Source organism: Cavia porcellus, unplaced genomic scaffold (assembly GCF_034190915.1).
Source record: "Cavia porcellus strain 051 isolate PalLab524CR breed Dunkin Hartley unplaced genomic scaffold, mCavPor4.1 scaffold_11, whole genome shotgun sequence".
In the NCBI taxonomy this organism is placed as follows: domain Eukaryota; kingdom Metazoa; phylum Chordata; class Mammalia; order Rodentia; family Caviidae; genus Cavia; species Cavia porcellus.
In genome coordinates, this window is record NW_026947494.1 from 73,576,871 (window position 1) to 73,604,746 (window position 27,876).

The 27,876-nt window shown below is 35.4% G+C and overlaps 1 protein-coding gene across 2 annotated transcripts; it reads left to right on the plus strand.

Annotated features, from left to right (window-relative positions):
- The first annotated feature begins 2,838 nt into the window (after nt 1–2,838).
- Nucleotides 2,839–26,705, plus strand: LOC100735818 (short-chain dehydrogenase/reductase family 16C member 6-like). 2 transcript variants are annotated; one of them, XM_063257874.1, is made up of 8 exons: nt 2,887–2,922; nt 5,051–5,135; nt 6,888–7,230; nt 12,006–12,137; nt 20,164–20,263; nt 20,693–20,837; nt 24,621–24,746; nt 25,772–26,705. In XM_063257874.1, exons 3-8 carry the CDS (start codon nt 6,910–6,912, stop codon nt 25,893–25,895), a joined length of 948 nt encoding a protein of 315 aa, XP_063113944.1. In that variant the 5' UTR covers nt 2,887–2,922; nt 5,051–5,135; nt 6,888–6,909; the 3' UTR covers nt 25,896–26,705. The 2 variants fall into 2 exon arrangements, with proteins under 2 accessions (XP_003466027.1, XP_063113944.1); XM_003465979.3 differs by lacking the exon at nt 5,051–5,135 and having other exon boundaries at nt 2,839–2,922.
- The last annotated feature ends 1,171 nt before the right edge of the window (nt 26,706–27,876 follow it).

Below are 27,876 nucleotides of genomic sequence, written 5' to 3' on the forward strand. Positions count from 1 at the left end.
TGCATTCTTTCCTCAGAGCTAGGAAAAAAAAAATATCAAAGCTCAAGGCTTTGAAAATATTGATTGTGAGTTGTCTGCTCATGAATCTTGTCCTTCTAAGGCACTGCTTCTATAAGATAACTTCTCAATTAACAACTGAAAAGTTGTAAACTACAAGAGCCATAGAGGGCTGTCAGCCTCTGCATGATCTCAGGTCACCAGCAATGCCCCAATGATCTTAGGGTTTACACAGAAAAGTAAACCATTGTGCAAGGTTGCTGTCCTAATGGAAAATCACCCATGCCTGAGTTTATTGCTCAAGCAAAGGGAGAATTATAACATTGCTTAACCAAAACAAAGAGTTGAAATCAGAACACTGAGTTGTGAAACAAACCTTTGAAGACTATGGTTGAGACTCAAAACTTACAGGTAAAATTTTCTTTGAGCTCTTCAAAGTTGAGCTTGAATTATTGTTTCAACCAAGAAAATAAAGGAGCACAGGACGATGCAAACACAAATGGACCCACCAGAGTGACAAAACAACCACTTTTTGAAGAAACTATCACCAAAGGAACTCAGAAGTGTGAGGAAATCTACTATATGGAACAGAATGGCATATGTGATCTGATCCCTGGGAAAAAAGCACAGAAAGGAGATGCTATTTTGAAGATAGCAATGAAGATATATGGCAAAGTAACGGAAACAGCCTCTAAGAAATACTTTTGTTTCCTGCTTTCCCATTTTTCCTGGCTGCAAGTCAGATGTAATTATGAAGCAATAATAGCCACATTTTAAATCAAAAGAAAATCATGACCTAAAAAGACAGATGAAAAATCCAGAAATCTAGAATTCTGATTTAGGAAGCTATCATTCCATTTCAATACCACCTTGTCACTGTATATGTATTTAAATTTAAAAATTAGTATTATATTAAGTATTAATATAATATTAAGTAGCTTAACAATGAACAAATCATAATCTTTATTTCATTGGCTTGACAAACAATCATTTATTACTTAATAATGGGGACACAGTTAAGAAAAACACTATTAGAATATTTCCTTCCTGTAAGAACTTCACTTACACATACTTACATACATGGAAAAAATCACTCACTGGACATGCTTTAGGATGCAATCAACTGATGTACACTTGATACATATGAGGCTGTGGCCATCAAAAGAAGGTATGAGATAGTATCAAGTTTGAGGGTATAGGCAACTACTTTGAAGGCAATAAGATTCACTATGATGCTCATTCTGGTTTGACTATTATCTTCTTTTGAAGTTCAGTAAAATCTCTAAAGTTTAGGTTTTATTCTGTTTCTGTTTCTGGTTTTGTTCTGTACTGTTTTGTTTAATTTTATTATACCTGATGATATAGGCAATTGTTTTTAAGGTAGCAAAAGGCATTGTGATAACCATTGTTGATTACCTTGTATTCTGTTTTTATGTCATGTACTATGTCCATCCTTTGTTTTGACTGACTGCTTTCTTTTGTAACATTTGGTTTTATTCTCTTCCAAAAAAAAAGTAATAAGAACTGTGGGAGTAATAAAAACCAAAATGTGTAAATGTTATTGTAAAAAAGAGAGGAAAAGAAAATGCTCTAAAGGACAAAACTACAAGGTGGTGTTTAGGTGTGTAAGATAGATGACCATATTACTAAGTTTTTGTTGGATCATTGAACACAACTGTTTGCAGGCTCACTGTTTGAATGTCCACTTTGTATGCTTAATTTTGTAACTTGAACAACTATTTCTAAGATGACAATATGTAATCTATTAACTAGTGATTTCTTACTGTTTATTTTTTTTGAAATTCTGTATTACTTGTACCCTTTTACTTTTTAAATAAAATTTTAAAAAAAACAAAAGAAGGCATGAAACAAAGTTTTCTTTTTATGAGTAGAAAGAATATGCTTTGATGATAAAAGTAGAGTATATTAAACACGTAAACCTGTTACATAGTTTGTGCTCATAATCAAGTATCATCTTCTATGTATCAGTGTTTCTGCTATAATTTTGTACAACTGGACAAACAAGTTACATAAATATATAGCTTCAGATATTTATTCATCACATGCACATAAGTAATACTTTGTGAATATGAAGTTATAAAGAATATTTATGGGAATTTTTTAGTCCCATTATGATTTTATGGCATCACTGTGTGTATGTGGACTACTGATGATATCACTAAGTAGTACATGACCCTATTTATGGAGATCCAATTGTGAGTTGCAACTTTCTAGAACTTGGAAAAACAGGGTTGGACCTGTCTTTCCGCTTGCACACAATGTTTGTGGCAGCCTTTTTCACAACTGCTAAAACTTGGAAGGAACCAAAATACCCTTAAGTACGTGAATGAATAAATAAATTGTACTACATTGAGACAGTGGGATGTTATTTAACAATAAAAAGAAATAAATGATCAAGCCATGGAAAATGGAGAAATCTGAAGTATATAATGTTAGGTCAAAGAAGCCCATGAGAAAAGGCTACGTACTTTGTGAGTCCAATTCTCTGATATTCTGGTAAAGGCAGTATTGTGAAGAGAGTCAAGAGATCAGTGTCCTTCAGGGACTGGAGGGGAGAGAGTACGAACAAGCAGAGAGCAGAGATTTTTAGGGCAGTGAGACTTCTCTGTATGATGCTACAATGGCAGATACACCTCTACTCCTGGCCACTCTGGAAGCTGAAAATACTGTACAACAGGTCTGCCTTTCATTGACTAATATCATCACAGATGAAGCACAGTCAGATTCTACCTAGGGACACTCCTTTATCTGATACTCTTTTATCTAGCAAAAGATGCCAAAGGTGTAGGCACGCAAGTAAAACCAGAATCACTTGAGGGACAAGTTTCTAGCTGCTAACAAGAGCTCTGTTTGCATCTGCCTGCATAAGGACAACGCGGTGCTACGGTGAGAAGCTCTGTACAGGTAAGATTCGCTCTTTTGAGCTCTTAAGAGATTCCAGATGTTGTTGAGAAGCAGGTTCACTGAGCACAACTTGATATGATTCCTAAATACTGGTGTGAACTAATTCTACCATCATTTCCCATGTTTCTTTGTTCTTCTTTTCTAATGATTTTCCCCCCTCACTTTCTAATGGGTTTGGCAGGTTGAGGAAAGAAAGAACCAGGGAGAACTCCGAGAGGAGTGAGGGAAACTGCATGACCTGGAATACACCTATGTTCTAGAGTTCAGCCTGTGTTTGATTTTCCTTTGGTCGTGCATTCCAGCTCACATGCACACCCAAGCTACCCGTGGTCTCCCAGCAGTTCTCACACTTACCCACGGGTGACATGGAAAATGTAGCCTGACTACATCCGCTTAGAAACTCTCCTCAGCAATTTCACAGTAAGGTAAAACCCTAAGCTACAGAGAAAAGCTTTTCGTGACTTGACATAGAGAATCTTCTTAAGTGTCTGGCTGGCCTCAGACTCAAGCTCATCATGACAGAGGCTTTTGAGCAAGTGAAATGAAGGCTAATATCTGGGTGACATTTCACAATTTATCAAGAACCTTGTTACATTTTAGGTAGCTTTCATGGAACATGAATATCATGATCACTTCACAGATATATGGTCAAAAATTCAGAAACACAAAACATGCCCCAAGTACTCAAACAGTAATACAGCAGAGCTACTGGTTAAATCTGTGATTCCAAAATCGAGTTCTGTGCTTTCCAGTTCTAAGGTTTGTGTATTGGTGGCATTAATGCTTATTTATTCTCACACCAATCCTCTAACCTGAAGCACTCCACATCTGTCTGAAGAAGTAATGAAAGAAGTTCTTTGTGATTCAAAGCCCAATTTACCAAAAATTATTTAGGAAAAACACATGGTAGATCCAGGAGTACTGAGTCTGGGGTCCAATTCCATTTTTTAAATTTTTTGTATTTTAAAGAGATTAAGATAAAAGAGGACATAACAAAGCAAAGAATTTAAGCAACACAGTATTTCACCAGAAGACAACCTGATATAACAGTAGCTACCATAATGTCTCTTTCCTTGAAATAGTTGAGCATATCTTCATACACAATAGTGTCAAACATAATAAAATAGTATAAAACCATTCAAGAGAATGAAAGTATTACAGGGCATTCAGAACTAAATAACAGGAAACAAACAATGGTTACTCTAATTATCCCATTGTCCATAAAAAATTTGTTTATACTATCACACAATAAAATACTATATGATAGAATCATTGGAAACAGAAGAACAAAAGTATGGTAGGACTTCAAAACAAGATTATATTAAATCAGCACTGGCTATTATAATGTCTTGTTTTCTTCAAAATAGCTGTTCCCAAACCCATTTTTGTTTATGGCGGATATAAGTCTTAGCAATTTAAGTCCCTGCATAAGACTCAGTCTTACCACACAGGGCTATTTTGAGGATTAAATAAAATACAGCATGAAAAGTGCTATTTACAACCTAATCATGTTTGTCCATCATAATCCTTGTTTTTTTCTGATTGCTTTGCTCCTTTGACTACCCAACTGCCCATTGGGAGCAGTAATCTAGACTGACGGGCACTTCCTTATAAGAGCTCATGGATACTTTTCAATTTGTTCCAAAACTGGGTGCTATTGCTGATTCTGCAAGTACATTCTCTAATTCAGTGGTCATTTAAGCAATGAATGATTGGGAAAATGTCAAACTCTTATCCCCTAAGCGGTACCAAGCATGTCAATATGTCGCTGGAATTTATTCATTTTCATGGCATGATAACAGAATTTCTTTCTATCAAATCCCATTATCTAATTTGAGAATAAACTTTCTTATACAGAAAAGATAAGAGGAAAAACCTAATCCTTATTTGTTTTCTATACAATAATCCTTCAGTTCAGAATGCATTCTCTATCATACCTCTACTTCATTTTCCTTTTTTAGTGCATGTTTGCAGTACTTAGTGAAGACATTCACTGTGGGGAGTTGGCATATACACACATAACATCCTAGTCCTTTTTACTTTCCATTTTCCTCTATTCCTTTTATTATTGAAATACACATTGCTGGAGAATGTACTTGACCCAGAAAACTCTCTCCCTCTCTATAAGCTTGCAGAGGAGTGCACATTCTGTAACTTCATCTCATTCCTGATTGGAAATTTGAAATCTGCACTAACTTTTAGTGACCTTTGAGGTAAGTGAAAGTCTCTAATTTTTCTAATGACGATATCTTTCAAAGTATAGTTAATATTTTCCATAAATCCAAATATTTTCATGGAAGATAGCTCTAATGTCTTTTCTCTTTGCTACATCTTGAAGATAGACTTCTGGGTTGAACTCTAGTGCAATCCCTGGTCTTGTTTTCTTCACTCCCCTTCCAAGAACCAGACTTCCTATTATACAACCCAGGGACCAAGCCCTTTGCTGAGACCGTTTCCAAGGCATTTGGAACAACCCTGAGTTTACTTATCAAGCTCTAGAACTAGACTCTGTCATCTCCCTTCAGGGTAAGAATGACATTTTTAAACCTCAACACCTAATGTTCAGATACTTTTTTTTCCCCTCTGAAACCTACATAAATATTTCCGAGAATGTTCTCAATACAATGCTGTCTGTCTTATCTCAGTAGAAATTTCTATCAGGACAGGAGTGACTGCAAAGTGACAGCTACTTAGACCTTTTGATATCCATCCTTGAGTTCCATAGACATTTCAATTGTTAATTCATGACTGACTTAAAATGAAAAAGTAGTCATGCAAAGACAATTCTTTTTACCAGAGTCAAGTTTTGCCCTTTATGGGGAGTGAGAGTTGATACGTTTCTCAGTATTTCATAACCTGAGCAGTGAAGTCTTGGTGTGAATTTCAATCCATCCCCATTATTATTAATTGTGTGACTATGGACTGGTTTACTTAGCCCTAATGACACGTTTCTCATAGAAGTAAGCAGGGCAGCTATTGGAGGTGTTACAGTGACTTAACGTACACGGAGCGCTTGGAATTTGCCTGGTGTATGGAAAGAGTTCCATGGTATCATAACATGGTATTGCTACCATTTATTCTTATTCTTACTATTGTAGTGGATTATTTCTTTCGATAGGTCTGGTCTATTTTAACGTGGATTTTGTATATGTTTCTGTTGAGTTTCTACATAAAATGAGCATGTGAGGATGTTCAAAGTATAACAATACTATTAACAAAAATCAATGAAATATCATCAAATACAAAAATCCTCCATTTAGAAAAAGTTTGCTCTTCAAAAAGGACACACGAGCCCCAAGAAAATCTGAGTCAATGGTTAAGACCTAGATACAATTCAGAAAACTTTGGCCTATCTTATTAGCTAGTCATGTTACCTTAAATAAATCTACTCAATATTTGTGTTTCAATGTTCTCACTATAAAATAGAAATGGCCACACGATTTGTCTCTATCAAAGAGATATCATGGGAGCAGATAAAATGTATAAAAGCTATACTTGTGTTATAATATTATTTGTATTGTAATAGTATTGCACATTATTGAACAATTGCATAATGGAAAGTAAAGTCTTTGTTAGATACAAGATCAGCAAGTATGTTCATATAACAGAAAAATTACTGGACTAATAGTCCAAAACCTTATTTATTTGTCACATAAGGCTAAATCAGTAAAGGCACAAAATCTCCCCATCTTTAATGGTGAAGTTGTCCTAATAACCTGTGACCTACATATCAATCAATTAGCTTATGTGTTAAGGAAGAAATTTGCAAATTGGGAAGGTTCTTGTTAACATAAAATAATCTTCCCAATTTTTATTTATTTAATTTTAAAATTCAATTACTTTGATAATTGTTGTTAAAATATATAACAGAGAACTAGTCTCCAGGTTACAGTCTCGTACTAATTGTTCACACACACTGAAGTAGTTGTAAAGTAATGAGCTTACACGATCCTTCTTCTTCTCAGGACATTGCTTTTGTCAACCGACATGAATATCATACTGGACACGATCATATTTCTGGGAAAATTTCTGTATTACGCTCTGGAATCCTTAATTGTCAGCCTAATTCCAAAGAGTAAAAAGGATGTCGCTGGAGAGATTGTACTTATAACAGGAGCTGGAAGCGGACTTGGGAGGCTGCTGGCCATGCACTTTGCCAGTCTTGGGGCCACTGTAATTCTCTGGGACATTAATCAAGAAGCCAACATGGAGACATGTAGACTGGCCAAGAAAAAGGGCGGTGTGAAAGTCTTTGCCTACAAGTGTGACTGTAGCAGCAGGCAAGAGGTCTACAAAGTCGCTGATCAGGTATGGTGAGAGTGTTCTTCACCTCAGTGCCCAAGGACAGCCCATCTATTCCCAAGGCAGGAGGAGAGACATTTATCCTAAGCTTCCCCCCAAGATCTCTTTGTGACTTTGTGACTTCCAAAACTAACAGAGCAAGTGACAACTTAGCTAACCTTCAGAGCCTAATCATGCCAGACTTTTCTGCATGGTGACTCATTACTCAGCAGGCGTTGGAAGAAACTAGGTGTAATCTTAGCTCTGCTGTTCACTGTTGTAGAATGCTGAACATTCCTGGTTCTTTATTTATGAAACAAAAGATTTGAACCAGATGACCTTTAGGATCATGTACAATTTTAACTTAGTTTTTTATGTTTCACAATTCCAATACCAATTAAATGCCATTTGGTCACATGATAATTTCATTATCATCGTATTCTGCGAATACAGGGTAGAGAACATAAAAACAGATTTAGCCTACTTACAGACCAAGTTTCCTCTTAGAATTAAAAGACTGACATTTGTTCTAACTTCATACTAATTGGCAAAGATTTATTGCTTGGTTGCCATGTATCCTAACAATAGGCAAGCATCAGTTTTTTAAACATGGTGTAAGGTGTGATGAGACCAGATAAAGATCCAAAGAGAGAGAAATGAGCACATTTTACAGCTGTGTCTTATTCACAATTCCTAGAGAAGGGACAGCACATCATACATGACCACTAAGGAAAGTGTCTGTGGAACAGGAAGCAAAGGGAAGAGTAGATAAATATCTTTATTTTACTTTCCACAGGAATAAATAGGTGATGCATGGCAAAGTTTCTTAGGATTGGCCAACTGGAATAATTTCAAAGGATCCTAGTACATAGAAGTTGTCCCTGGATTTCTGATAGCTGACTCCGGGGTGGTTGAGGTGGGTATAGCGTAGCCCAGAGAATGAGAACACAGTAAAAAGAAGTTGTTGGACATACAAACATAATCACTTATTCAAAAACGTAAACTGATCACCCTCTGGCCAGGGCCACAAAACTGGATCAAGACAGCATGAAAAAAAAACACATAAAAATTCAAAAGACACACTATGCACGAGGAGTTATATTCTGAGCAATTTATACACACATCTGCTCATTTAAATCATCACCACAACTTTCATGGTGTTTACCATTATTATCATCTGCATTTTTAAAATTGGGAAATTGAGAAACAGAGTGAATATGAACTTGCCACAAACCATAAAGTTAGTAATTGGTAGAGCCAAGATTTTTTCTCAGGCAACCTGGAACTGAAAAGTTTGCTAACAATTCTCACAGAATTCCCCCCCCCACTTTGTTTTGTTTTGTTGTTGTTGTTGTTTGGTACCTGGGATCGAACTCATGACCTTGTGCTTGTCAGGCAGATGCTTATGCCGCTGAGCTAAATCTCTGGCTCCGGTCCTTCCCTTTGGTAATCTAAGCTCCATATATGGAATTCATTATTGAATCAATCAGAACTTAACTACTGAGTCACTGCTCTGTGATACTGAACTTCTGATTCACCCTTTTCAGTCTTGTCTTCTCTTGATACTACTTTCTTCTGTGTTTTAGAGCCTCAGAGGAGTTGTACACTATGACTTGCTTTCCATTAATGAGAAGATGCACAGCTTCCTGGGTATATTTTAGTATAAAGTAAATCAAATCAAAATTAGTCTTCATTTTGTAGAAGAGACATGTGATAGTAAAAGTTTCCAGATGAATATCTTTAGGATGAGTTTGAAGCTATAGTCTTGTCTAGCAGAGGACTTACCCCCAGTATTACATACTTCCCAAGACAGAATGCCTGAAAAGTGTTTTCTCCTGTACTGTTATCATATACAACTTTCTCATTGAGGCTAGATACTATGATTTTGTCCATTTTATTAATGATGAAACACAGGTAGTGAGAGCTTAAGGAACCAGTTCACAGAACAGACAGTGATAGAGCCAAAGTGTACTCCAGCCTTCCCAATATCAGAGCCCATGTTGCAACTCCACAGAGGCATCGTCAAAAAAAAGTGCAGGAAATGAAAAGATGACCTGGTAAATCTCCTAAACTTTTTTTTTATCGATACCAGGGATCGAACTCACGACCACCTGTTTGAAGGCAGGTGCTTATGCTGCTGAGCTAAATCCACAGCCCAAATCTCCTAAACTGAAAAGTGTTAGGACCTCTTACTCTCTCCGTCTCCTAAAAATTTTTCCATCTTTGTTAAAATTTTCTTGATCTCTAATAGAAAACTGGGCTAAAAACCTTTCTCAAAAATCACATTTGAGTTGGTCACTGTGATGCATATTTGTAGTCTCCATATTTTTGGAGTCTAAGACAACAGGATCGCAAATTTAGCCTACCTTAGTCAACTTAGTGACTTATTAGAACCTTACTTAAAAATTAAAAATAAAAAGGGCTGAGGGCGCGGCTTAGTGTAAAGGCCCAGGAGTTAATCTAAGTATCACAAAAAAACCACTTTTATCATTGGACTATATCTGAAATTTCCTCTTGTCCATAGCCTATAAATAGAAATTTTCTCAATCAACTACTTACTTAATTCCAATTACTCATCAGCTCCCAAGAAAACCAAATACTGGCAGCAACTTTTAGATGTAAACATTTCAGCAAACTACAGGCATTATCGAAATTCTCAAATTCTATAGGAAGCTTGAAGAATAATGACAAGATTCTGATGGAGCATAAAAATTAACTTTCCAAAATTAATTTGAGATAGCATTCTCATCTACAGTGGAGAAAGTCCATATACAAATAAATGTTTCTATTGAAAATAATCAACATCACACTTTATTTCCAAATCTCCAGGTCTAATCAACCACTGGGATTTATAAGATTTGTTTGCTACAAATAATTTTGTTATGGAACAATGGTAAATTTGAGTGAGAACAACTTTCATATCAGAATACAAATGAATTGCTGTCATTCCTTGCAAAACAGGATGTTAATTGCTCAGAGGCTCTTTGTTCATCTATAAACTGAGATAAAGTCTGCTTAAATCGCCTCTAGAGCACAGTGGAAAGGAAAGCCCATGACCTATATAAAATTCTCCGTGGCTCTGGTGTCCCTAAGCCTCAGAGCTCTGGAACTGGTTAATAGCAACTGCTGGGGTTCTCTTGAGTATTTGAGAACAAACAAACCAAAGATCCTGTCTCCTTTTCTCCTTCTCAGCCCATATATCCTGTTTGTTGGTCCAGAACTGAAAGCTGTGTTTGCCTGTTCTATCACCAGAAGCCAACAGAACACCCTACTTTTAAAGTTCTTGCAGAATTATTGTAGCCATTTTGGATTTACAGTTATCTTGCTTTTGAAGTTCTGTATTGCAGTCATTGTTTTGTTTTTTTTGGTTCGTTTCTGTTTCTGTTTTGTTTGATTTACTATGTCTGAAGATATGGGCAGTTATTTTGAAGACAACAAAAGGCACTGTGGTAACCATTATTGATTTCCTAGTACCATGTTTTGGAATCCTGTGTCAATTACACTCTTGTTTTGATTGACTTTATTCTGTTTTATTTTGCCTCTTGGAGATATGTTCCTTGGTCTTGTCTTTCTCCAGAACAGAGGAGATTAATTCCGACATCAGTGCAGCAAATATCCACCCTTCCTTTCTCATCTCTTTCTTAATTACATCAGTAGCAATAGTTACCTAATCTCTCCAGTCTGTGTTATATGGCAGGATGAATGCATAGCAATGAACGGACAGTGAATTAGAAAATCAGGTCACAGCAGCCAGTGCTTTTTGCTTGAAAACAAAGAAACAAATTTTCATAACTGCCATCACACACACTGTGAATCATGTTTAAACATGCCTCATGCTTTACTCCTGGGTTGCATTTAGCAAATAATTTGAAACAAACTGGTAAGAGAGAAAAATAGCCCCTCTGGTTTTTCCTAAAGCACATTTTTTCCAAACAGAGCTCATGGTAATTTGTGGATTGTGCAGACTTGAAAGGTGAGATATTCAGGAGAAAAGGGACAAGAATGGACAAAGTGGGGCACAGCAGCACAGCTGTGGAGACTGGGGGAATACTAGTCACAGGTCATAACTACACAAGAGACAGACTTTTTGGCAGAAGTGCACGGTATCGCGGAGCACTAGGTGAAACACATCCATGCATGAGATGCCTCCATTCTAAGAATGGTTCCAGCTTTAGAAAGATGGAATGCATCCCTTGTATCTGCAGAGGGAAATGTCACCTACAGAAGTAACCAGACTCCTGAGGACAAAAAACTAACTGCCATTTGAAGGAAGATGCGCAGGTGTGCACAGGGAAACAGTGTTGCTCTTTCCTCACTGCCATTAAATGACCCAGTGAGAAAGAGCCAGAACGTAGTAGAACCAGGCAACAAAGAAAATATACTGAGACGCATAGCAAATCATCTCCACATAAAAATCAAGAAGTTTTCAAACACAATTGAAAATGTGCTTTTGAAAAATTTCTAATCATAAAATTACTTTAAAACTTCTATACTACTTTATCTAAGATAAAACAATTTCAAAACAACAAATTATGTATGGCTAAATGACAGGGATCATTCTGAGAAGTGTATTGCTAGGTGATTTTATCACAAAGCACATTTACTAACAAAGCGGGCTACTATGTCACTAGACAATATAATCTTGGAATTACCGTTATATAAATGGTAGCGTCGCTGATGGTAGTATCATTATAGGGTGCATAATTTGTATCTGAATAAAATGAAGAAAAAACAATGAGTTGAAAACATAAATATCAAAACGCACCCCTCTGTTGGTTTATGCTTGCCTCTCTTCTGAACAGGTTAGAGAAGACGTTGGAGATGTGACCATCCTCATTAACAATGCTGGCATTGTGGTAGGGAAGCTCTTCCTGGACACTCCGGACCACATGATGGAAAGATCACTCTCTGTCAACGCCATCTCTCATTTCTGGGTAAATTTTTTTCTTTAACTGCTAGGCATGAAACTCCCATGAATTTCTATAAATGTATTACATGAGTGTTTTCTATTGATAAACTGGTGTGATCTCTTCCTCACTGAGTTTCACCCTGTGACACCCAGCTGGATTTTTCCTGATCTTGCCCTATTCCAAATTCTCAGCAAAATTCTCTTGTACTGTCTCCAATTTGAGTCTGAAAGTTATTAAGCCATTCAGATATCTTCCTACAAGAGAGATTTAATTTGTCCCTTGTGAACAAAGAGTTTTGAGGTTGTGGCTATTTTTAGAGAAATAATTTAGGTACATCAAGACTGGATGAGGAAGGAGATGAAGGCAACATTTATTGAGTACATATTGTATAGTAGGCTCTTAAACTGCATTGAAAGCCATGATGGCATTAAATTCTCATTTTAAAAATAAAAAAGCTGGATCCCAAAGTGTTTAAGTAAATTCCCCAAGCTCAGTTAATTGGTAAGTGGTAACTCAAGCTTGCAAAGTGAAGAAGTGGGAAAGGACAAAAAGAATATTTTTAGGAGAAAAATAGTGAATTTATGATTCTGGAATGTCTCTATGACAAACTGTCATTGATGATGGAAATAGTCTTCATCTGTTTTCCAATGAAGCAAACACTAGATGTTTACAGCTATTGAGCACTTGAAATGTGACTGGTGGGGCTAAGGGACCACTTTTAACTTTATGTCATTTTATTCATTTACATAAATATTTAAATAGCCACAGATGCTTAGAGACTATGGCCATGGCATTGCAACCCTAAAGAGTGGGCAAGAGGTGGGGGAGGCTGAGATTTCCAGAGTCATCTCCAATGGGAAGGAAGAAAGAACAGGAACCGGCAGTGGGTGGAGCACGCAGGCGATACCGATGACCAGAAACAGGACTGCAGGACATACGGGGAATGATGGGGAAGGCAGTTCCTTGTTCCTCCGTTTCTCTGAGGCTCTGAGGCTTGGAATGGGTTTGCTTTCAATGTATTTTTCCACGCAACATTCCCATCTATTCTTCTCAGTCCTCAGAACTATTTCCGTGATCTTCTTTCACGGTAACTGGAAAGAAAATGGGAAATCCCACTGCAGTCCAACAAGCCTATTTTAACAATTACAAACTGAGTACCTCACAAAGTTCTTGGTATATAGCAAGTATTCCATAAAAATTCGTGAAAACCATTGATTTCTTGTCTGAAACTACCACACTTCAAATCTTTTCCTTTTAGTAAGTAGAGCTTGGATGCACCCAATTGTTATCAATTCATAAACCCAGAAATCACCTTTGATTTTTCCTTTTCCATCAGTACGAACATCTCATCTCTCCCTGCAAAATGTGTTTAAGCGTACTTGCTTCCATCACTGCTCTCAGTCTCTGGTTCAAGCAGTTTTCATCTCTCACGAACAGATTTTCATGGGGTATATGTGAGACTGAGGAGATCCTTTCAACACAATCAAATCACTTCACTGTCCAGCTCAAAAATATTCCTGGATGTCTAAAGGCATTTAGAATAACATACAGTCACCTGTCGTGAATTGTAGGCCCTGGTATGATGTGGCCATATCTGCCAATCTGTCTCTCATCCTTCATGTTTTTAATTTCCTTTCACTTTCCATACTCCATTCCCAATATCTTGATTAAATGCAGAACATGCCAAGCTTTTTCATCTGAGAGTCTTGCCACCAGCCCTTCTCTCTTTAACAAGAATGCTTTCTCCTGACTCACCTAGGAGCCCTTTCACATTCTGCAGGCTTCACACAGTCATTAACCTTGTACCTTTATGTTACATGTAAGTCCTGTTGTCTGCCTTGAATAATTTATACAATATTAACAAATACATATAAGCTGTCTTGGTATAAATCAGCAAAACTAGAAAGATGCTTCTGGGCAGCCACTAGAATCAAAGAATCAGCTTCCATGTGAAGATGATAAAAGGAATCTTCACTCACTTTTAGAATTTGAAGTTTTAAAAAAAAAATTTCGTAATGCTCTGATTAGCTCAGCTGTTCCAAAGCTAGGAAGACAAACTCAAAGAATATGTCTATGCCAGGCAGTTAATAGATTTCTTTTTTTTTTTCAATGTCCTTCAGACCTACCAGGGTTTCTGGTCCTGTGGGAAATGACCTCCCTTACTACCTGTGAGATGGAAGGGACCTGTGAGCCACAGAATATATATCACTCCAATTTCCTGGGAAGGCAGCTTGACAACCACTGCTTCTACATGTAAACTTCAGCCATTGCCCCTCAGGAGTGGCTTATTATCCATGATCAAATGACACATTTACAACCTGTTTGCCTTATCAAGCTTTTTGGTTATGTCCTGGCAAACAGAAGGCTGTAAATAGGTGCAACATCATAAAAAAATGAAGAATCTCACAATCATTATAATAGGTCTGGCCAATGGCAGGTCTATAGACAAAGGCCATGAAAATCTTTCATTGAATACATGACATGACTTGATTGTTTGTAGATTCTTGATGGTTAGATAAGTCAAATTTCATTCCATATATTTTGTTAAGCTTAGTCTACTAAGATTAACTTGAATTCCAACTACTATGATTATCATAATTTTTACATTCACTTGATAAATTACTCCATTTATAATCTAAATTCAGGTTTCCCATAAGAATTTTTCCCTGGATTCTGGGAATATCATTTGGATTAAAGAGTATTCAAAAAGCTTTCTATCCTGCTTGCATAAGTATAATTTCTTAACTACTTAGATCCAGAAGAAAGACAAAGAACTTCCACATTATCAATTAGAAAATAGAACACTAAACCACATTAAGTGTCCCTCATTGATTCCACAATCCAGCCCTCCATAGTGTGCCCCTCACAGATCCAACCAACTGCAGATAAAAATATTTCAACATAAAATGCACCCATAGTGAACATGTATATATTTTCCTTCTCATTGTTCCCAAAATAATACTGTAACAACTCTATTGAATTAGGTCTTACAAATAATCTAGAAATGATGCCAAGTGAATCAGAAGATTACGTAGGTTACAGAGAACACTATTTTATATAAGCATCTTTGGATATTGGTAGCCTGTGCAAGGAGTCCTGGAACTGATCTCGCTGTAGTATCGAGAACAACTGTATCAGCAGTCCTATAGGCTAAACAGATTCTGTAGCTAACTCTGAGCACTTGAGCCCTACCTACTTTAATTATGCTACTGAATAGTTAAATCAGATAACTAAAACTTGTCGCATATGAAAAATCTGAAGTCCTTTAATAATTATGATTATTATATTATTATTTACCTGTGTAGTCTGCACAGAGAGCAAAGATTCTTATCTTTTCACAGATAAAGATTGAACTTTTAATATCTCTTACACACCGAACATTTCAAGACCAATTTTAAACTACAAGATCTCTTGATTTCATCATAACTTTCTTTTGTTAGTTAATTTTCATATGTATATATGTGTATGACCTTAAACATACACAAAGATACAGGTAGCTGTTAGCTTTTAGTAATAACTTTAAAATATAGTTAACTTTATCATTATGCAAAAATTTATGGTATATAAAACTTCGGACTTATCATCTTAGTTGAAATTTTACAAGAAACACCAAAATTGTGCTTGGTAACTCAACTCCTATTCTCAATGAATTTTAAACATTTTATGAATGTTATAGGTACCCAAGAATTTCTCACAAATTTTCAAAATTTAATATTGTATTAGTAACAACCATTTACTAAAGTAGATACAAAATACTTGTTCCCTCAGATGTTAATATGCTTTACAGGCTTTGTTTCTGAAATAATTCTTATTATGTCATCAATCAAAAATTTTAACAAATAACAGATTTATTATTCACTTGCCAAACATACAAGTGACAATCTTGAGGGAAAAATTCATCCAAGGCACATATAGAGTTATAGAAATTGTTATTATACGTATAGCATGGGAGATATATTTGACCACATTTTCCATATTCTAGAAAATACTCAAATGAAATTCTGATTGTTGATAAAATCTTTCTAGTGGTTGAGATCCTTCATTTTGTTTTTTCATAAGAAAACCCAAAATTATTAGTGTTGAATTTCTCATCATGCATTTATCTAAAAACACAGTAAAAAGAATTGTGAAGGAAAATTATAGATTGGTCTATTTGGGTGTTTTATAGTGGCTTTTACTTATGTACTAAATAAGGAAATAAATAATGGAGGAAAATCTTTTCGGTTATTTACATCGAGTTTAAAACATAGAAATAACAAACAAAAATATAATTGTAAAACTACATGATGCTATTTCTCACTTTCCTAGTTTGCCTTTCCTAGTGATCATTTTAGTGTTTCCTTTTTCACAGTAAGAATCTAAAAAGACACATTGTTTGTCTCCAAAATATAGATTTTGTTAAAATATGCACATGTAATGTATGTGAGCTCAAAGTATATAATGAAGAAAACACCACAGCCAAGTACATGGGTGCAGTATCTAGATTGTAAAATGTCCCAGAGGCATTTGTTATAGCTTGTGTCAAGCTGTCCCTTCAAAGCCTTATGGGGTCATAGGTGTGGCTTTTTCAGAGGTGACCGGATCTAGAGTGTGTGATGCTGGAACTAAGGGTGTGTGATTACTGTTCAGGTCCCCTGATTGATTTGGCATACGTCTGGGTATGAGCGCTGCCTGCCTAAGGGTGGGTAGATTATAAAAGGGACAGAAAGAAGCTACTGTCGCAGCTTTCTTACTTCACAATCTTCTGCCTGCCCTGAATTGCTCCTCCTCTGCAATGCCTGTCTGCCATGCCGCTTAGAGCCAACCAGTTGTGAACTGAAAGGTCTACCAACTGTCAGCAAAATAAGCCTTTCCTCCTGTAACTTTGGTGTCAGGTATTTTGTCTCATCAAGAAGAAAAAATAGGTAAGACAGCAGTGTAAAGGTTTTCTGCTCCCTCTACCTGTTAGAGGATTTATCATTACATCAAAGCACCGCCTAGCCTGAAAATCAGGCACTACTGATAACAGGTAACAGAAAAAGCTCAAATAATTCTTTAAGGATTAAACTCTTTGAGAAAATGAAAATCCAAAATAGTACATCTTTTGTAACTCATTCCAGTGTGAAAGTGTAACCACGACATCTAATATATACAATTGTAGTCTGGAAACATTTTTAAACATAAGTTCGTTCATTAGCTTTTTCTCTGAAAAAGTCTCATATAAATACATAAAAATAAAATCAAACAATTTGGTTGTTTTTATGCATTACATCCTACACATAATAAAATTGTTTGATTTTATTATATGTACTAGTTATCAAACAAGACTGATTTGTTCACACATTTACTTTGGTTATGGGCAATTCACATGTAAATCCCTGTCAGCTTCCCAAATACTAAAAATACTTTTAAAAAGTTGAAATATTCCTAACAATAGACATCCATCCAGTAAAGATAAATAAAGGTTTCTCTGACCGATCTCTCTTCCAAATGTTTGCTAAAGAGCTCTGCTCTCATACACAAGGCTGAGAACACAAATGAACTCTTGGACAGTAGTTCTCTGATATCTATCTGGTTTTACTTTCTGCAATTTCAATCACCTGTGGTCAGCCATATTTTGAAAACAATACATAAAAATCTCCAGAAATAAATCATTCCTAATTGTACATTGTGTGCTATTCTGAATAGCAGAATGAACTCTCACACCAAACCACTGTGTCTCTCCTAAGACATAAATCACCCATTGGTCCAGAGCACCCACCATGCATGTATCTCCCACTTCCCAGTCCCTTAGTAGCTGAGCTATCAGACAACTCTTGTGGTGTCACAACTCTTGTAAGTAACTCATTTCATTTAATGATGTCTGCAAGGTACAAGTGTAATGATGCTAACAATTCAGCTATGCCAAAGACAAGCTGTAATGTCTTTTAGGTGCAAAGGCAGAAGTTTTTCACTTGGTAAAGAAGGACAAAAATGATATGCTGAGATTTGCTAAGATTTATACCACAAGATATATTTTAAGAGAAGAGAGAGACCATATTCACATAACTTTTATTACAGTATTTTATTATAGCTGGCCTGTTTTACTATTAATTGTTATTGTTAATCTATCACTACTCTTAATTTATACATTAAGCTTTATCACATATGTGCACGTACAGAAAACTACCACATATGCTTAGGGTACTGTGTACTCACTACTATGAATGGTTTCGTGCATTCATCGAGGTCTTTGAATGCATTCCTTATGGATAAAGGAGGACCACTGATAATATCTAGTCACTTTCTTTATATGAGGGAAAGTGTTCCTAAACTGAAAACACAGGAAACTAGTATCAAATTCAGTTTCAGTTCAAAAGCAAGTACAAATGCAGGTACTGCACAGATACCCTTGCCAGGAATGTATTTGTCTACACCTCACTAGGTCTGTTACATGGTCCCTGAGACAGGCCTTCTGGAACTCAGGCTCCAGAGCCTTCACATTTGTTTTGAAAGATAACAACCAGCCCTTGTCATTCCTACCTAGCCTATGGTCACAACTAGTGCAATAAGAGTTCTCGGTTTTTAATTTTGAGAGATGCAGATGTCATGATCACAAGAAATAATTGCAACAATTGCCACTGTATTTGAACATGACATGTCAAAAGAGGTCAACAGTCCCCCAAAAAGAAGACACTCACCCATTAGTTCAGCAGTTATAGGACAAGGTTAGCAAATACATTTGAAAGCAAATATATTATTCACTCTCATGACTGCTCTCTGTAGGTGAGCACATGTGGGCAGATTTTCTAAAACCATAAATATTAAATTCTTATTATTTTAAAAAGCAAAGCAGAAAAAAGGATATAAATGATACAGAATTTCAAACAGTAAGCAATTAACACTAAATATGCTGCATATTATCTTAGAAATAGTTGTTCAGGTTACAGGAGTTAGGCATAAAAAATACACAATCAAAGAATAACAGCACAAACTATTCTTTTTGATGAACTGAGATTGATTAGTAATATGAAATTCTGACATTGTTAAAATCGCAAATCCTCAAATGGTGAGAGTTGTCAAAATTTTATTAAAATCACTTATGGAAGAGCCAGCAGAATGATACAGCTGACAAAATGATGATAAGAGAATTTGGATTTATATACTCCTAGGGAAAGCAACGTTGACCTAAGGTTCCTAAACTCTTAACTCTGATATTATCTTTTATAGTAGAACAGAAGACTACACGGAATAGTTTTCTGCATGTTACCTTCTAAGCGTACGAACTGTGAAACATCTAGGTCTTAATCATAACCAAAGTCTTATCTCCCACAAAGGAGATGACTCTCATCCAACTTTAGCAGACAGTGCCCTAGAATGAAATCACCTCTGCCTTGTTTCCAAGAGTTTGATCATTATTGATGAACAAGTTTCAAGAAACAAAGTAGTATCAGGGAATAGAGAATGGGAAATTTACCTAAGGACCTACAAAGTGCAGGATAAAGAAATAAAATTATTTTCTCATGGCATGGAGACTTAGAAAATAGAATTAATGTCATGCTTGCAGATGAATGAGTGAAGTTCACAGAAAGTTATGAATGTAAATCATAATAAACAATTCCAAAGTACATGTACTTTACTTACAAGGTATGTTTATCTTGCATTGAAATTCAATTTTTCCTTGAGCAATTTCCCCGTTCTGTAACCCTCTAGGGTAAGGAAAGTCTTATTCATGGTAAAGTCTGGAAAGCAAAAATGAAATTAAATTTTAATACAAATAGTGGGAAACCATATGAAAGAATTCAGAGCAATATAAAATCTAAATGTTAAGATTTCAATAAATGTTAAATGCTCATTTGAGTCAATTAATAGAACTTCTTCCAAAGGGAAAAAAAATCACATATCTTACAAATGAACACACCTAAACTCCTGGAAAGTAGTGGCTCTTTGCTTCCTAATTTTGTACTGTCACAAGATTTAACACATATGACTATTAAAATATTTGTTAAATGAATTAGCAAATTCATCATATTCTTACTAAAGAAAGTAATAAATGGATGAAATAATGACACAGTATATTTCTATCTTCCAGACTTATAAAGCCTTCCTTCCTGCCATGGTTAAAGCTAACCATGGTCACTTGGTCTGTATTTCAAGTGCGGCAGGACTGTTTGGTATTCGTGGACTATCAGGTCAGTGCCTGACTTCATCCTGTACCTTTTCATTCCCTAGTCAATAACATCCACAAATTAGAACTCTTACAAGAAACACAGAAGGTCTTTTTGTCCCAGTGTAAACCTTGGAACATTTGGATCTGACTATTTTCAAGAGTTCCCTTCTATTTTCATACTGTATAGTGGTAGAGGAAGATGGAAATCCTTCTTTGAAAAAATAGAATATGCTTATTTGTTCACTGGTCATATTGGAGTAACAGAAATTGCAATGGTTTCTTCTTTTCACCGGTTGTGTAGTGTGGAGACAAACTGAATTGTTTGGTTGCCTAAATTTTAGCAACAAGATAATTCCAGGGATGAGTTGAATAAAGGAGGAGGATTTTTTTCTTTTTTTATAATTTCAAGAATTGTTAACTCTATAATTAATAATTCCTTACTTTGTTCTAGATTATTGTGCAAGTAAATTTGCAGCCTTTGGTTTTGCGGAGTCTCTCTTCTATGAATTAGGCAAGATAAAGGGAAATAAGATTAAAACCACCATCATCTGCCCTTTTTTTTTCAATACTGGAATGTTTGAGGGCTGTACAACCAAGTAAGTGAACTCTTGCAACAATCTTTGCTTTTATAAAAGTCATCTAATATAAGCATATCATTTTATCATTTTGAAGTTTTGAAATATGTTGGTAAAGCAAAACAAAATAGAAATGATTAATGTAGTTAAAAAAATTCAACAAATATGAAATTAATAAATTTATTTAACTTAAAAATAATGATACGAAATTTAAGGAGTGGTCATTACCTGAAATGCTAATCAGAATATCACAGGATAATAAACAAATTAAACCAGTTAACTATTAAACCATTAAAGTAGCTACCAAAGGAAATTAAAGTAAAAACATCCCCAAAGAAAAAATGTTTTGTAGGATTAATATATATAAGGAAATGTTAGAGTGGTATTTTGTTACAAATGTTAGATTTACCTTGAACAATTTGAACTGGAAAGTAAATGAAATATCAGCACTTTCCAAGTTAATATGAGGACTAGTATAGTTATTACAATTGTTAGAAAAGGAACTGATGCCCTCCAAGTAATACACATCAGCCACATTTTAATAGTGACAGCTACCAAAAGAGGTGACTAAAAGACTATAGACTCAGAGTCCAATAGAGCTATAAAATTAAATAGAAAGTTCCAAAGCAGATGGCAAAAAGTTGACAGAATATAGAGTGAAAAATTTTCTCCATAGAGACATCTACTAAATAAGTCAAAATTAGCAAAGATCTTTCAGAATTTAAAATCTTTCAGAATGACCAAAAGATATGCCAAAAGTTGATAAGCATTTATACAACAAAATCTATGGAAACTCAGTCAGAATACTGAAAGGCCATGGCATTTGAGGTAATATTGCTTCTGTGCCTTGGGCATAGCTGTTTCAGTGGGTTTGGCAATCAAGGGGCAATTTCCACCTTTCCAAGGCTATTTTAAGTAGTTTAACATAGACGAGCACTGACAGAGTTCATTTTCAATAACTCCTAGCAGTAGAAGACTGTACAGAGTAGATAAGCTCAGACAGACAGAAATTTATTCCTCAGTTTCCATGAGGCAGGAAAAAACTGGGGAGTAATCATAGATAAAAGAAGCAGTTTCTCTTTCCATATCAGTTCTTTGTTTTAAGAGAGCAGCTCCAATAAGCTCGCTACTGAAGTGTCAGTTCCAAAGCTCCTAAGATAGAAGAATTATTTTAGGTAGATTTATTAGACAGTTAATATCACCAAATCTTATCTGGGCCATGAGAAATCTACACAGGATGGTGGCAGCGAAATGGTACCTGTCATCCACTTGCAACTTTTCTATCTTGATTTATGAAGCCAATATGGGTGAAGTAATTAGTACAGAATTATAACTGCATCTCCTGTGCCATGACATAGGCTCTATCATGTGAAGCCCAAAGCCAGTCTCAGAGACTAGCATCTCCTCTGCTCCTGCCACAGGACCTGACTTCAATTAGATAAGACTATTAACATAATATTTTCAGGAAAAATAACAGCCAATTAGCAAATTGTGGAGGTTAGAATTTAGGTGTTATATGAGGAATATAGCAGCCAGAAGCTTAATTAGAAGACACAAAAGAGAACAGTAAAAGATTATCAACTGAAGCCACAGTCATCTCCGATGACTAGCAAACAGACCTCACTGAAGTAATCCAATCAAGTCACTAAACAAGCAAGAGAGAGCACTATCTAAAATATATTATTGGAAATGTTCACTTTAACAAAATTTATAAGGTATACAAAGAAGCGGGAAAGTATGAACCATGACCAGAAAAAAACAGAAAATAGAAAGTACCTTTAAGGGGACATAGGTTTTGGAGTTGCAAAATTCAAAGAGCTATTTAAGTATATTCAAAGACATAAAGGAATCCATGTTCAAAAAATGAAAAGAAAATACGGTTTAAATGTTTCATCAAATATCAATAGGTAAAAAGTATAAAACATGAATTTGAAAATGGAAAAGAACAATAACAAATAAACAATTCACTAGAGAAACTCAGCAGATGTGAACTAGTTGAAAAAAGATTGTGTGAACTTGAAGATGCAAGCAGGAGAAAAGGAAAAAAGCAAAACAAAAAAACAGAACTTCAGAGAAATTTGGGACATTGTTAAATTGTAGACATTTATATGGTAAGAGGACTAGAAACAGAGAATATAGGTAAGGCAAAAGAAAAAAATATACCAAAAAACAATATTTGAAAGTTTCCTAAATTTGATGTAAATCATTATTTATTCAAGAAACTCAATAAATTCCAAATAGAATAAACATACGTGGTTCTCCAACATATATACCAGACATATATACAAAATTTTGAAATACAGAAATTAAAAAATAATATTCAAAATGGCAAGAGAAAAAAATATCTAATCTTATACAACGAATTTGGGTACAGTTAACACCTGACTTCTCAACAGAAACAATGGAAGCCAAAGGCTGAATGAGTTGAGATATTTGAAGTGTTAAAAGAAAATATTGTCAGGCAATCAAAATCATATGTCAAAAAAGAAGACAAATCAAACATAGAATTTGTTACTATCACTCCACCTTATAAGAAATACTAAAAACAAATGGCCCCCTGTAAAATTCTAACTCATGTTTATAAAGATCACTCATAACTAAAGTAGAAAACAATCTAGATATCCATTGACAGATGAATGGATTAACAAAACAGCATGTTTATACAATAGAATATATGTAACACAAGAACTCAGCAAAAATCAGTGAAAGCATGCTGTGAAAAGTAATTGATTATATAAATTGATAAGAAAAATTAGCACATACGTTATTTTTATAAATCACACAATACATATTTTATCTCAATGTATTATGTATATATATATGTATATTTATTCTTATGTACATAGTTTTACTTACTTTGTTTATAATATTATTACAAAACAACCATATCAGTAAGAACTGATAGTAAAGTATGATTATGTGCTAATTGTTGATAAAGTATAATTAGGTGCTTTTGACAGCTAGACTGCCAAGGTTGCAGCAGGAAGTGACCAGCCAGCAATGGTATTTAGGGAAGAATGTGATGTTAAATGACAGCTTTTATAAATTCAAGGTCCAATAGAAACTGACAAGGAAGTCTCCCGAAAAGGACAGATTAGTAATCTAAAAATAATGAATAATGAAAGAAAAAAACTAACATGGAGATTGTATTCATAAACAAATGTTGGAGACCTTTAGGCTAGAGTTCTAAAGAAATTTTAGTAGGAAAAAAAAAGACAAATTGGCAATTACTGGTAATTGATCAGTTACCAAGAATGAATTAAGGTAAATGGAATTTTTCAAAGAAAAATGATTCAAATAATTGAGACAATAATGTAAAAATATAAAATGTTAAAGAATACCTTGTGGGATTTATAATCTCATTCATTTCAATGGCTATTAATCCCACAAACAGCTACTTCTCCTCAATGTTATAACAGTGGTCTCCCTAAAAGATAATATTACACACGCTCAAAAGATTGTTTTGGTAAAATAATTTTTGCAAGTTTGCTTCATGCTATCCAATCATTTGATGTTTGGAATTAACAGAGGGAAGAAAGATACAAAACAAGCTAAATCCCATTGCTTCCATATGTTCAGGTCATCACACAGATCAATAAATTAAAAGTCAAGATTAATTAGAGAAAGTTAAATACAGTAGCATTGATACCAATGTTAACCATAAGAGAAACCAGTAAACCATTCCTTTTTCACTAGTTTTAGCTGTCTATGATAATTCCATCTCTGAAAGCTACTAATTGATGCCCAGTGATGACTGTAAAAAATACTACTCTGATAATAAGTCTTTTGTTATTATTATTCCAGGCATCCATTTCTGTTACCTATCATGGAGCAGGAGCACGTGGCCCAAAAAATTCTCAATGCTATTTTGGAGGAAAAAGTTTACCTCATGCTCCCCAGATTCATATATTTTGCAATGATCCTTAAACAGTAAGTTATGAATGGCCACACTTTCCTTTTGGTTGTAAATAAATTGTCCAACCTTCACTACTTCATTGATCTAGAAAAGCAACTTCATATTTTTTTAATGAGGAAAGGGATTTGGTAGCACAAGGACAGCTTACTGAACTACTGTACCTGTTTCTTATTTCAGATGTTGACAAAACTTAGCAACCCTTCAGAGCACACATTATTTGTTCCAACACAAAAACAAATAGCACACAAATTATTTGGGAGGCTTTGGGTTTGTTGTACATTACTTTGCTCACTTGGTTTTAGTCAATGTAATTTGACTAAGGTAGAATTCTATTTTGAGAAGAAATGTAAAAAACTTGACTGTGGTGCTAAAAGTTGACTGGCCAATTCCACATTCACTTAAGGAACCCGTTCCTCCATGCTCCTATGAGAACCATGCAGTGAGTTCTGTGTATTTGTAGACTGCTCAGCCTGAAAACCACAGCTAACATTTACAGAGTGTCCAACATGTTCCAGTTACTGTGCTGATGGTTCTGCATACATTTTACCACATTTAGAGAATCCAAGGTTCAAAGGGTAATTTTTGTGAGGTTAAGTAGCTAATATGTGTGGGAACAAGGTCGCAAACCAACGTTTTCTATCTGATTACAGAGCTTAAACTTTTGCCATATGTTCCTCTCTGCTCTATACACACACACACATAGAGTTTCAAAAATGCTAAGCACTGGACGACTTTGGATTTCAGATTTCTTTAGATTTTGGAACCTTTGTGTAAACGTAACGAGATTTCTTAGAGATTAAACCTGAGTGTAAACCAGAAATCCACTTATATTTCAGTTACACTTTATATACATACCTCAAAGGGAACTTTATACAGTGTTCTTAGCGTGTCTGCATTTTGACTGTGATCCATCCATGGAGTCAGGTGTGGAATTCTCTGTTGTGGTGTCATGTAGGTGATCGAAATTTACAAAGTAGTCTCTTGGACCAGTTTAAGGTTCTTAATAGAAAAAAATAATCTTTTCTCTGTTTGTATCTAGAATATTATCTCCAAAAGTGATGAATGTCCTTGATGAGTACCTTGGAGCGAACGAGACCATGACTTCTTTCAAAGGGAGAGTGAAAGCAGATGAAACTCAGTCTGAAACTGAGAGGAAACACTAATAGTTGAAGCTCCAAAGATGGTAATCACATAAAAAGTGTTAAAGGATGGATTATGTGGAAGTCCTTCTAACACTTAAATCATTTCAGTCAACCAAGAATTACTGAAGTTTTCAAGTGTTACACTTATTCCTGGGAGAGAGTTCACACATTGATATTTTTTTGAAGAATTATATTTATCTATCCAGTTTTCCTATGAGTTTTCAACCTGATAAGTATGTTCGATTAACTCTGAATATATATTTATAAAAACACATTATTGTAAATTGGCCCTAGTTTAACTTTAAAATAGCTATGTCAGATAGTTTCAGGAAAGAAGCGACTATTAGTAATGATCTTCTGAATCAATGTTTTACGCTGATAGTTTTTCAGCATGAGATTTAAAGTTACATGTTAATGTTGTATTTAAGAAAAATAATGTCAGGCCAGGGATTTAGTTCAGTGGTGTGAGTGCCTTCATGGCGAGCATGAGATGAGATCGTAAGTTTGATCCCCAGTACAAAAAAAAAAAAAAAAAAAAAAAAAAACCAATAATAATAATAATCATAATGTCAAAGTGAAGATTCATTTGTATTGCCTACTAATCCCAACTATGGTTAGATGACCATATGAATTGCCTTGGTGGATTTGAACCTGCTAATTAGACAAAATAAATCTGTAACTTAACAATTTTCTCTGCATCCCAAATTGTTGAAAATCCACAGCTCTTTTGTTTTGTAGAGGGGGAGGGGGAAAGGGGTGAAATGCACATTAGGCTTCTTGCACTGCTAGTTTGTGAACCAAAGTTATCTTCAAATAAAATCAGTAAAATGATGTTTCAGTGGATATATTTGAATACACAATCTTCTAAACATTCATATTCATGAGAGCATGCACCACATAGAGGCTGTGCTTAGAGTTCCTGGCTCTGGGGCAAGAGGAGGAGTGGCACATTTGTCTGTAGCAAAGCTGGCATCCGAGGAGAAGACGGGTTTGGACCTCCATGCTGACAACTGTGTGTACTGCTGTGGGGTCTAGCCCCTGGGAAGGGTGAGGGATGCCTGCTGCTGATTGTCAGCGCAATGGACCCTTGTCCTACCTTCTGAGCCAGCTCCTGCTGCCTTTGTTTTCAGTCAGAAGTTTGAGCTGCACATAAAGTCTTCCTGGTAGATACTGATTTTATCCTCCTACTTACGTTATCTTTGAAACTTCAGAGTACAGTGATGTCTATGAAAGATTGGTTCAGAGGTCTCCATAAATAAAGTCTAATACTCAGGGCCTCTACATTAAAATGGTGTCTTCTCGTATGCTTTAAATTATCCCTAGATTACTTATAGTATTTAATATGAAACCTGCACTTCAGAAGTGCAGATTCAATGTAGTCCTCAATACCCAAATGCAGTAGTGAATGCCTGTAATACCAGCACTCTGGAAGGCTGAAGCAAGGTAAGGCTGAAGCAAGAGGATGATAAATTCAATCCCAGCCTAGTCAGCTCAGTGCTTTATCAAGACCCTGTCTCTAAAGAAGAAATTAAAAAGGGCGGGGGATATAACTGCAGTGTAGAGACACTGGATTTGACTTGATTCTCAGTACCAAAAAGAAAGGAAGTACTGGGCACATATTTCAAGTCCGCTTTTTATAATTTCATGGGATTCTTTCTGAATATTTTATATCCATGGTTGGTTGTAACTGTAAATGCAAATAGAGGACCAAATGATTTGGTAACTGTCCACATAATTTTTCTCTAAAGCTCAAATATCGTTATGAAATCTAACACAAGCAGCAACACTGAATTGATTCCTTTCCACTAAATTGTCTAAAAGGAGTGAATCATGACAAAACTTGAGCCTCACTAGCACTCTGCACTTGGTTCATATTGCAAGTATGTCAGCTTGGAAAAGCAAAGATCCATTTGGAGGTGTGTGACTTTGAAAATGAAGACTTCTTCTTGCAATAGAACAATATTATAATTGGCAATTACTTCGTCCTACAAAAGTCTTTCTA